At 54.4% G+C, this 11,843-nt stretch overlaps 1 protein-coding gene across 1 annotated transcript; it reads right to left on the bottom strand.

Moving 5' to 3' along the window:
• Nucleotides 1-875: 875 nt before the first annotated feature.
• On the bottom strand, nt 876-6,273 carry LOC121538659 (caskin-1-like). Its single transcript, XM_041846865.2, has 2 exons — nt 6,105-6,273; nt 876-1,313 (listed from the first exon to the last, which is right to left on the bottom strand). The coding sequence occupies exons 1-2, from the start codon at nt 6,239-6,241 to the stop codon at nt 1,217-1,219; spliced, it is 234 nt and encodes a 77-aa protein (XP_041702799.1). The 5' UTR covers nt 6,242-6,273; the 3' UTR covers nt 876-1,216.
• Between the last annotated feature and the right edge of the window lie 5,570 nt (nt 6,274-11,843).

Raw genomic sequence — 11,843 nt, 5'->3', positions numbered from 1 at the left:
CCCTGTAAACACCACCGCTTCCAAACCATCTTTTCTCTCTCTCTACCCTTTCCCTGTAAACACCACCGCTACCAAACCATCTTTTCTCTCTCTCTACCCTTTCCCTGTAAACACCACCGCTTCCAAACCATCTTTTCTCTCTCTCTACCCTTCCCCTGTAAACACCACCGCTTCCAAACCATCTTTTCTCTCTCTCTACCCTTTCCCTGTAAACACCACCGCTTCCAAACCATCTTTTCTCTCTCTCTACCCTTCCCCTGTAAACACCACCGCTTCCAAACCATCTTTTCTCTCTCTCTACCCTTCCCCTGACATCTCCTAGGGCCAGTATATTTATTGGGCTGTTTGTCCCTTCTGCAAGATGACATCAGATGCAAACTGTCTGTCTGTCTGTCTGTCTGTCTGTCTGTTTCAGTGCTTAACACCTTGTGTCTGTCTGTCTGTCTGTCTGTCTGTCTGTCTGTCTGTTTGTTTCTGTGCTTAACACCTTGTGTCTGTCTGTCTGTCTGTCTGTCTGTTTGTTTCTGTGCTTAACACCTTGTGTCTGTCTGTCTGTCTGTCTGTTTGTTTCTGTGCTTAACACCTTGTGTCTGTCTGTCTGTCTGTCTGTCTGTCTGTCTGTCTGTTTCTGTGCTTAACACCTTGTGTCTGTCTTTCTTCTGTCTGTCTGTCTGTCTGTCTGTCTGTCTGTCTGTCTGTCTGTCTGTCTGTCTGTCTGTCTGTTTCTGTGCTTAACACTTTGTGTCTGTCTGTCTGTCTGTCTGTTTGTTTCTGTGCTTAACACCTTGTGTCTGTCTGTCTGTCTGTCTGTCAGTCTGTCTCTGCCCTTAACACCTTGTGCCTGTCTGTCTACCTGTCTGTCTGCCTGTCTGTCTGTCTGTCTGTCTGTCTGTGTGTGTGTGCTTCAGAATACTTCTTGACCAATGAGAGGGGAGGGAGAATACATACATCTACAACTTCCTGCTTCAGGAACATCTACCACCCAACACCATGGTAACATCACCACGGTAACATCCCCATTCCCCCCTATGTAGTGCAGTTGACCAGAGCCGTATATAGTAGTGCACTAGGTCAGGAACAGGGCGCGTGATGACGAACACACAGGAACACTTCTAGCATAGAGTTCTGCTATTCTACACAGGAGCCGCAAAGCACCCTGGGATAGCTGGCGTCAGCAGGCAGCTCTTGGCTGGTTGTTATAGCGACGCTGGGAGCTCTAGTCCAACATGGCGTCCAGCTGGTCCGCCAGGTCGTCAAACATGCTGCCGATGTCATCTAGAATGTTGACTGTCGTCTTCTCCTCCACTAGAGAACTAGAGAGGGAGGGAGAGGAGGAGAGAGAGGGAGGAAGAGAGAGGGAGGGAGAGGGAGGGAGAGGAGGAGAGAGAGGGAGGAAGAGGAGGAGAGAGAGGGAGGGAGAGGAGGAGAGAGAGAGGGAGAGAGAGGGAGGGAGAGGAGGAGAGAGAGGGAGGAAGAGGAGGAGAGAGAGGGAGGGAGAGAGGCAGGGAAGGAGAGAGAGAGGGAGAGAGAGAGAGAGAGAGAGAGAGGGAGAGGAGGAGAGAGAGGGAGGAAGAGGAGGAGAGGGAGAGGGAGGGAGAGGAGGAGAGAGAGGGAGGGAGAGGAGGAGAGGAGGAGAGAGAGGGAGGAAGAGGAGGAGAGAGAGAGGGAGGGAGAGAGGCAGGGAAGGAGAGAGAGAGGGAGAGAGGGAGAGAGAGAGAGGGCAGGGGAGAGAGAGGGAGAGAGAGAGAGGGAGAGAGAGAGAGAGAGGCAGGGAAGGAAGGAAGGAGAGAGAGAGGGAGAGAGAGGGAGGGAGAGAGGCAGGGAAGGAGAGAGAGAGGGAGAGAGAGGGAGGGCGGGGGAGAGAGGGGGAGAGAGAGAGAGAGAGAGGCAGGGAAGGAAGGAAGGAGAGAGAGAGGGAGAGAGAGGGAGGGAGAGAGGCAGGGAAGGAAGGAATGAGAGAGAGAGGGAGAGAGAGGGAGGGAGAGAGGCAGGGAAGGAGAGAGAGAGGGAGGAAGAGGAGGAGAGAGAGGGAGGGAGAGGAGGAGAGAGAGGGAGGAAGAGGAGGAGAGAGAGGGAGGGAGAGGAGGAGAGAGAGGGAGGGAGAGGAGGAGAGAGAGGGAGGAAGAGGAGGAGAGAGAGAGGGAGGGAGAGAGGCAGGGAAGGAGAGAGAGAGGGAGAGAGGGAGATAGAGAGAGGGCGGGGGAGAGAGAGGGAGAGAGAGAGAGAGGGAGAGAGAGAGAGAGAGGCAGGGAAGGAAGGAATGAGAGAGAGAGGGAGAGAGAGGGAGGGAGAGAGGCAGGGAAGGAGAGAGAGAGGGAGAGAGAGGGAGGGCGGGGGAGAGAGAGGGAGAGAGAGAGAGAGAGAGAGAGCAGGGAAGGAAGGAAGGAGAGAGAGAGGGAGGGAGAGGAGGAGAGAGAGGGAGGAAGAGGAGGAGAGAGAGAGGGAGGGAGAGAGGCAGGGAAGGAGAGGCAGGGAAGGAAGGAAGGAGAGAGAGAGAGAGGGAGAGCGAGGGAGGGAGAGAGGCAGGGAAGGAAGGAAGGAGAGAGAGAGGGAGAGAGAGGGAGGGAGAGAGGCAGGGAAGGAGAGAGAGAGAGAGAGAGAGAGAGAGAGAGAGAGAGAGAGAGAGAGAGAGAGAGAGAGAGAGAGAGAGAGAGAGAGAGAGAGAGAGAGAGAGAGAGAGAGAGAGAGAGAGAGAGAGAGAGAGAGGGAGGGAGAGAGGCAGGGAAGGAGAGAGAGAGAGAGAGATAGAGGAGACATTAAACATTTTAAAATCTTCTCATATCCAATGATACCTCTTAAAGGGGATGTTTACCTAAAATCCACAATATCCCAAGTGATTCCATACACTGAAACTACACTGAACAAAAATATATATGCAACATGTAAAGTATTGGACCCAGACATTTTACATATGCACAAAAAAAGTATTACTCTCAAATTTTGTGCACAAATTTGTTTACATCCCTGTTGATGAGTATTTCTCCTTTGCCAAGATAATCCATCCACCTGACAGGTGTGGCATATCAAGAAGCTGATTAAACAGCATGATCATTACACAGGTGCACCTTGTGCTGGGGACAATAAAAGGCCACTCTAAAATGTGCCGTTTTGTCACACAACAAAATGCCACAGATGTCTCAAGTTTTGAGGGAGCGTGCAATTGGCATGCTGAGTGCAGGAATGTCCACCAGAGCTGTTGCCAGAGAATGTAATGTTCATTTTTCTACCATAAGCCGCCTCCAACATCGTTTTTGAGAATTTGTCAGTATGTCCAACCGGCCTTACAACCGCAGACCACGTGCTTGGCGTCGTGTGGGCGAGCGGTTTCCTATTGTCAACGTTGTGAACAGAGTGCCCCATGGTGGCGGTGGGGTTATGGTATGGGCAGGCAGGCATAAGCTACGGACAACGAACCCAATAGCATTTTATCGATGGCAATTTGAATGCACCAAAATACTGTGATGAGATCCTGAGGCCCATTGTGAGGCCCATGTTTAAGGTATCTGTGACCAACAGATGCATATCTGTATTCCCAGTCATGTGAAATCCATAGATTAGGGCCTAATGAATTTATTTCAATTGACTGATTTCCTCATATGAAGTGTTTATATTCTTGTTCAGTATAGTTGGGTGGAGGTTTCCTTCTCCCCTCTCTCTCCCTGCAGTCCAGAACTGGGAAGCTGATATAACAGGCCAGGTGACTCAGGACGTGGCTTTGTTCTCTGGTAGCTCCATTTTCAGTCAAAGGGAAATCTGTCAAATGTGGACAAATTCTTTGTTTTGTTGAAAGCGTACGGCCGAATGAGCTATTTTTTTTATCACTGGGAATGCAGATGTACATCTGTTGTACTCTCGAATACTCATCACAGTATTTTGGTGCATTCAAATTGCCATCGATAAAATGCTATTGGGTTCGTTGTCCGTAGCTTATGCCTGCCCATACCGTAACCACACCGCCATTTTTTCTGATAACACTGACATATTTAGAGAGCACTACCACCTCGATAACACTGGCATATTTAGAGAGCACTACCACCTCGATAACACTGACATATTTAGAGAGCACTACCACCTCGATAACACTGGCATATTTAGAGAGCACCACCACCTCGATAACACTGACATATTTAGAGAGCACTACCACCTCGATAACACTGACATATTTAGAGAGCACTACCACCTCGATAAAACTGGCATATTTAGAGAGCACTACCACCTCGATAACACTGACATATTTAGAGAGCACTACCACCTCGATAACACTGGCATATTTAGAGAGCACTACCACCTCGATAACACTGACATATTTAGAGAGCACTACCACCTCAATAACACTGACATATTTAGAGAGCACTACCACCTCGATAACACTGACATATTTAGAGAGCACTACCACCTCGATAACACTGACATATTTAGAGAGCACTACCACCTCGATAACACTGACATATTTAGAGAGCACTACCACCTCGATAACACTGGCATATTTAGAGAGCACTACCACCTCGATAACACTGACATATTTAGAGAGCACTACCACCTCGATAACACTGGCATATTTAGAGAGCACTACCACCTCGATAACACTGGCATATTTAGAGAGCACTACCACCTCGATAACACTGGCATATTTAGAGAGCACTACCACCTCGATAACACTGACATATTTAGAGAGCACTACCACCTCGATAACACTGACATATTTAGAGAGCACTACCACCTCGATAACACTGACATATTTAGAGAGCACTACCACCTCGATAACACTGGCATATTTAGAGAGCACTACCACCTCGATAACACTGACATATTTAGAGAGCACTACCACCTCGATAACACTGGCATATTTAGAGAGCACTACCACCTCGATAACACTGGCATATTTAGAGAGCACTACCACCTCGATAACACTGACATATTTAGAGAGCACTACCACCTCGATAACACTGACATATTTAGAGAGCACTACCACCTCGATAACACTGACATATTTAGAGAGCACTACCACCTCGATAACACTGACATATTTAGAGAGCACTACCACCTCGATAACACTGGCATATTTAGAGAGCACTACCACCTCGATAACACTGGCATATTTAGAGAGCACTACCACCTCGATAACACTGACATATTTAGAGAGCACTACCACCTCGATAACACTGGCATATTTAGAGAGCACTACCACCTCGATAACACTGACATATTTAGAGAGCACTACCACCTCGATAACACTGGCATATTTAGAGAGCACTACCACCTCGATAACACTGACATATTTAGAGAGCACTACCACCTCGATAACACTGGCATATTTAGAGAGCACCACCACCTCGATAACACTGACATATTTAGAGAGCACTACCACCTCGATAACACTGGCATATTTAGAGAGCACCACCACCTCGATAACACTGACATATTTAGAGAGCACTACCACCTCGATAACACTGACATATTTAGAGAGCACCACCACCTCGATAACACTGACATATTTAGAGAGCACTACCACCTCGATAACACTGACATATTTAGAGAGCACTACCACCTCGATAACACTGGTGCTTTAGACTGTTCCACTGCAGCGGAAGAGGAGAGTCCTTCTCTTTAACACGATCACTCACTCTCATAAAATCACTCACTCTCACTGACACTCACTGGTGCCTTAGACTGTTACACTGCAGCGGAAGAGGAGTGTCCTTCTCTTTAACACGATCACTCACTCTCATAAAATCACTCACTCTCACATTCACTCTCATATTCACTCACACTGGAACTCACTGGTCCACTCATTCTTTCCTTAACACACACACAACTTTTCTCTCACGTACGTTCTCCCCGCTGAGAAGGAAAACTCCACATAACTAGTTTCAATGTATGGAATAACTTTGGACATTTTAGATTTTAGGTCAACTTCCCCTTTCATTTGTATTAGATGTTGTGTGTGTGTGTTCTCACTGGTTGTGTGTGTGTGTGTGTGTGTGTGTTCTCACTGGTTGTGTGTGTGTGTGTGTGTGTATGTGTGTGTGTGTGTGTGTGTGTGTGTGTGTGTGTGTGTGTGTGTGTGTGTGTGTGTGTGTGTGTGTGTGTGTGTGTGTCCTCACTGGTTGTGTGTGTCATCCTGGTTAATCTTCTGCTCCACAGCTTCCAGAGCTGCTGCCAGGGAGGCGCTGGTCTCCACCAACCTCTGGTGCTGCACCTCCTTTATCACCCCCTCTACTTGGGCTGGAGCCTCCTCCATCACCTCCTCCTCCCTCCTTCTCTCAACTCTCCTCTCCTCCATCACCTCCTCCTCCTCTCTCCTTCTCTCAACTCTCCTCTCCTCCATCACCTCCTCCTCCTCTCTCCTTCTCTCAACTCTCCTCTCCTCCTCCATCACCTCCTCCTCTCTCCTTCTCTCAACTCTCCTCTCCTCCTCCACCTTCTCAACTTCTCTCCGGTCCTCTTTTAGTCTTTCCCCCTCCCTCTCCTCCCCCTCCCTCCCCCCCAGCAGGTCGACAGAGAGGCCAGCGATGGCGGAGCGGGGAGGCTTGACGGGGTGGGGGGTGGACCCGGGGGTGGAGGGGGTCTGGGGCGTGGAGGGGCTGGAGGAGGGGGAGGTGTGGGGGGGGACAGGGGACAGGGAGGGGGGAGGGGAGCGTGTCTGGGACAGGGAGAGGTCTAGGGTGAGGGGTGGGGGAGGAGAGGGAGGGCTTGGCGGGTTTAGGAGCGGTGGGAGGGGGGCTGGGTTTGAGGCAGACTGGGGGAGGCACCCGCCTCGGATCTGCTGGCGGAAAAAAACAGAGAAAAACATGTTTTAGAGGTCAGGTCCAGGTAAGGGGACTTGTCTGCTCGGGGTGGGGTTAGGTTTAGAGGTCAGGGGTTAAACTCACCAGGACTGTCAGTTTCAGGTCCAGGCAGGGGAACGCGTCTGGTCGGGGTGGGGTTAGGTTTAGAGGTCAGGGGTCAGGGGTTAAACTCACCAGGACTGTCAGCTTCAGGTCCAGGCAGGGGGACGCGTCTGGTCGGGGTGGGGTTAGGTTTAGAGGTCAGGGGTCAGGGGTTAAACTCACCAGGACTGTCAGCTTCAGGTCCAGGCAGGGGGACGCGTCTGGTCGGGGATGGGGTGAGGTTTAGAGGTCAGGGGTCAGGGGTTAAACTCACCAGGACTGTCAGTTTCAGGTCCAGGCAGGGGGACGCGTCTGGTCGGGGTGAGGTTTAGAGGTCAGGGGTCAGGGGTTAAACTCACCAGGACTGTCAGCTTCAGGTCCAGGCAGGGGGACGCGTCTGGTCGGGGTGAGGTTTAGAGGTCAGGGGTCAGGGGTTAAACTCACCAGGACTGTCAGCTTCAGGTCCAGGCAGGGGGACGTGTCTGGTCGGGGGTGAGGTTTAGAGGTCAGGGGTCAGGGGTTAAACTCACCAGGACTGTCAGTTTCAGGTCCAGGCAGGGGGACGCGTCTGGTCGGGGTGGGGTTAGGTTTAGAGGTCAGGGGTCAGGGGTTAAACTCACCAGGACTGTCAGTTTCAGGTCCAGGCAGGGGGACGCGTCTGGTCGGGGTGGGGTGATGTTTAGAGGTCAGGGGTCAGGGGTTAAACTCACCAGGACTGTCAGCTTCAGGTCCAGGCAGGGGGACGCGTCTGGTCGGGGTGGGGTGAGGTTTAGAGGTCAGGGGTCAGGGGTTAAACTCACCAGGACTGTCAGCTTCAGGTCCAGGCAGGGGGACGCGTCTGGTCGGGGTGGGGTTAGGTTTAGAGGTCAGGGGTCAGGGGTTAAACTCACCAGGACTGTCAGTTTCAGGTCCAGGCAGGGGGACGCGTCTGGTCGGGGTGAGGTTAGGTTTAGAGGTCAGGGGTTAAACTCACCAGGACTGTCAGCTTCAGGTCCAGGCAGGGGGACGCGTCTGGTCGGGGTGGGGTGAGGTTTAGAGGTCAGGGGTCAGGGGTTAAACTCACCAGGACTGTCAGCTTCAGGTCCAGGCAGGGGGACGCGTCTGGTCGGGGGTGAGGTTTAGAGGTCAGGGGTCAGGGGTTAAACTCACCAGGACTGTCAGCTTCAGGTCCAGGCAGGGGGACGCGTCTGGTCGGGGTGGGGTGAGGTTTAGAGGTCAGGGGTTAAACTCACCAGGACTGTCAGCTTCAGGTCCAGGCAGGGGGACGCGTCTGGTCGGGGTGGGGTTAGGTTTAGAGGTCAGGGGTCAGGGGTTAAACTCACCAGGACTGTCAGCTTCAGGTCCAGGCAGGGGGACGCGTCTGGTCGGGGGTGGGGTTAGGTTTAGAGGTCAGGGGTCAGGGGTTAAACTCACCAGGACTGTCAGCTTCAGGTCCAGGCAGGGGGACGCGTCTGGTCGGGGTGGGGTTTAGAGGTCAGGGGTCAGGGGTTAAACTCACCAGGACTGTCAGCTTCATGTCCAGGCAGGGGGACGCGTCTGGTCGGGGTGGGGTTAGGTTTAGAGGTCAGGGGTCAGGGGTTAAACTCACCAGGACTGTCAGCTTCAGGTCCAGGCAGGGGGACGCGTCTGGTCGGGGTGGGGTTTAGAGGTCAGGGGTCAGGGGATTAAACTCACCAGGACTGTCAGCTTCAGGTCCAGGCAGGGGGACGCGTCTGGTCGGGGTGGGGGTGAGGTTTAGAGGTCAGGGGTCAGGGGTTAAACTCACCAGGACTGTCAGCTTCAGGTCCAGGCAGGGGGACGCGTCTGGTCGGGGTGAGGTTTAGAGGTCAGGGGTCAGGGGTTAAACTCACCAGGACTGTCAGCTTCAGGTCCAGGCAGGGGGACGCGTCTGGTCGGGGTGAGGTTTAGAGGTCAGGGGTCAGGGGTTAAACTCACCAGGACTGTCAGCTTCAGGTCCAGGCAGGGGGACGCGTCTGGTCGGGGGTGGGGTGAGGTTTAGAGGTCAGGGGTCAGGGGTTAAACTCACCAGGACTGTCAGCTTCAGGTCCAGGCAGGGGGACGCGTCTGGTCGGGGGTGGGGTGAGGTTTAGAGGTCAGGGGTCAGGGGTTAAACTCACCAGGACTGTCAGCTTCAGGTCCAGGCAGGGGGACGCGTCTGGTCGGGGTTAGGTTTAGAGGTCAGGGGTCAGGGGTTAAACTCATCAGGACTGTCAGCTTCAGGTCCAGGCAGGGGGACGCGTCTGGTCGGGGTGGGGTTTAGAGGTCAGGGGTCAGGGGTTAAACTCACCAGGACTGTCAGTTTCAGGTCCAGGCAGGGGAATGCGTCTGGTCGGGGTGGGGTTAGGTTTAGAGGTCAGGTGTCAGGGGTTAAACTCACCAGGACTGTCAGCTTCAGGTCCAGGCAGGGGGACGCGTCTGGTCGGGGTGGGGTGAGGTTTAGAGGTCAGGGGTCAGGGGTTAAACTCACCAGGACTGTCAGTTTCAGGTCCAGGCAGGGGGACGCGTCTGGTCGGGGTGGGGTTAGGTTTAGAGGTCAGGGGTCAGGGGTTAAACTCACCAGGACTGTCAGCTTCAGGTCCAGGCAGGGGGACGCGTCTGGTCGGGGGTGGGGTGAGGTTTAGAGGTCAGGGGTCAGGGGGTTAAACTCACCAGGACTGTCAGCTTCAGGTCCAGGCAGGGGGACGCGTCTGGTCGGGGTGGGGTTAGGTTTAGAGGTCAGGGGTCAGGGGTTAAACTCACCAGGACTGTCAGCTTCAGGTCCAGGCAGGGGGACGCGTCTGGTCGGGGTGGGGTTAGGTTTAGAGGTCAGGGGTCAGGGGTTAAACTCACCAGGACTGTCAGCTTCAGGTCCAGGCAGGGGGACGCGTCTGGTCGGGGTGGGGTGAGGTTTAGGGGTCAGGGGTTAAACTCACCAGGACTGTCAGCTTCAGGTCCAGGCAGGGGAACGCGTCTGGTCGGGGTCGGGTGAGGTTTAGAGGTCAGGGGTCAGGGGTTAAACTCACCAGGACTGTCAGTTTCAGGTCCAGGCAGGGGAATGCGTCTGGTCGGGGTGGGGTTAGGTTTAGAGGTCAGGTGTCAGGGGTTAAACTCACCAGGACTGTCAGCTTCAGGTCCAGGCAGGGGGACGCGTCTGGTCGGGGTGAGGTTTAGAGGTCAGGGGTCAGGGGTTAAACTCACCAGGACTGTCAGCTTCAGGTCCAGGCAGGGGGACGCGTCTGGTCGGGGGTGGGGTGAGGTTTAGAGGTCAGGGGTCAGGGGTTAAACTCACCAGGACTGTCAGCTTCAGGTCCAGGCAGGGGGACGCGTCTGGTCGGGGGTGGGGTTAGGTTTAGAGGTCAGGGGTCAGGGGTTAAACTCACCAGGACTGTCAGCTTCCAGGTCCAGGCAGGGGGACGCGTCTGGTCGGGGGTGGGGTTAGGTTCAGAGGTCAGGGGTCAGGGGTTAAACTCACCAGGACTGTCAGCTTCAGGTCCAGGCAGGGGGACGCGTCTGGTCGGGGTGGGGTTAGGTTTAGAGGTCAGGGGTCAGGGGTTAAACTCACCAGGACTGTCAGCTTCAGGTCCAGGCAGGGGGACGCGTCTGGTCGGGGTGGGGTTTAGAGGTCAGGGGTCAGTGTTTAAACTCACCAGGACTGTCAGCTTCAGGTCCAGGCAGGGGGACGCGTCTGGTCGGGGGTGGGGTTAGGTTTAGAGGTCAGGGGTCAGGGGTTAAACTCACCAGGACTGTCAGCTTCAGGTCCAGGCAGGGGGACGCGTCTGGTCGGGGTGGGGTGAGGTTTAGAGGTCAGGGGTCAGGGGTTAAACTCACCAGGACTGTCAGCTTCAGGTCCAGGCAGGGGGACGCGTCTGGTCGGGGTGGGGTTTAGAGGTCAGGGGTCAGGGGTTAAACTCACCAGGACTGTCAGTTTCAGGTCCAGGCAGGGGGACGCGTCTGGTCGGGGTGGGGTTAGGTTTAGAGGTCAGGGGTCAGGGGTTAAACTCACCAGGACTGTCAGCTTCAGGTCCAGGCAGGGGGACGCATCTGCTCGGGGTGGGGTTAGGTTTAGAGGTCAGGGGTTAAACTCACCAGGACTGTCAGCTTCAGGTCCAGGCAGGGGGACGCGTCTGGTCGGGGTGGGGTTAGGTTTAGAGGTCAGGGGTCAGGGGTTAAACTCACCAGGACTGTCAGCTTCAGGTCCAGGCAGGGGGACGCGTCTGGTCGGGGTGGGGTTTAGAGGTCAGGGGTCAGGGGTTAAACTCACCAGGACTGTCAGCTTCAGGTCCAGGCAGGGGGACGCGTCTGGTCGGGGTGAGGTTTAGAGGTCAGGGGTCAGGGGTTAAACTCACCAGGACTGTCAGCTTCAGGTCCAGGCAGGGGGACGCGTCTGGTCGGGGTGGGGTGAGGTTTAGAGGTCAGGGGTCAGGGGTTAAACTCACCAGGACTGTCAGCTTCAGGTCCAGACAGGGGGACGCGTCTGGTCGGGGGTGGGGTTTAGAGGTCAGGGTTCAGGGGTTAAACTCACCAGGACTGTCAGCTTCAGGTCCAGGCAGGGGGACGCGTCTGGTCAGGGGTGAGGTTTAGAGGTCAGGGGTCAGGGGTTAAACTCACCAGGACTGTCAGCTTCAGGTCCAGGCAGGGGGACGCGTCTGGTCGGGGGTGAGGTTTAGAGGTCAGGGGTCAGGGGTTAAACTCACCAGGACTGTCAGCTTCAGGTCCAGGCAGGGGGACGCGTCTGGTCGGGGTCGGGTGAGGTTTAGAGGTCAGGGGTCAGGGGTTAAACTCACCAGGACTGTCAGCTTCAGGTCCAGGCAGGGGGACGCGTCTGGTCGGGGGTGGGGTGAGGTTTAGAGGTCAGGGGTCAGGGGTTAAACTCACCAGGACTGTCAGTTTCAGGTCCAGGCAGGGGGACGCGTCTGGTCGGGGGTGGGGGTGAGGTTTAGAGGTCAGGGGTCAGGGGTTAAACTCACCAGGACTGTCAGCTTCAGGTCCAGGCAG

The sequence above is a fragment of the Coregonus clupeaformis genome, unplaced genomic scaffold (assembly GCF_020615455.1).
Source record: "Coregonus clupeaformis isolate EN_2021a unplaced genomic scaffold, ASM2061545v1 scaf1322, whole genome shotgun sequence".
Classification (NCBI taxonomy): Eukaryota; Metazoa; Chordata; class Actinopteri; order Salmoniformes; family Salmonidae; genus Coregonus; species Coregonus clupeaformis.
This window is presented reverse-complemented; position numbering and strand designations above follow the sequence as displayed.

What these genes read in the sequence shown, in the direction of transcription:
- LOC121538659 (XM_041846865.2), bottom strand. Translation starts at nt 6,241, where the DNA reads ATGGAGGAGGCTCCAGCCCAAGTAGAGGGGGTGATAAAGGAGGTGCAG. An exon ending in CAGGATGACACACACAACCA is followed by an intron (nt 1,314 to 6,104) that starts GTGAGGACACAC and finishes CTCCCTCTCTAG; the next exon opens with TTCTCTAGTGGAGGAGAAGA.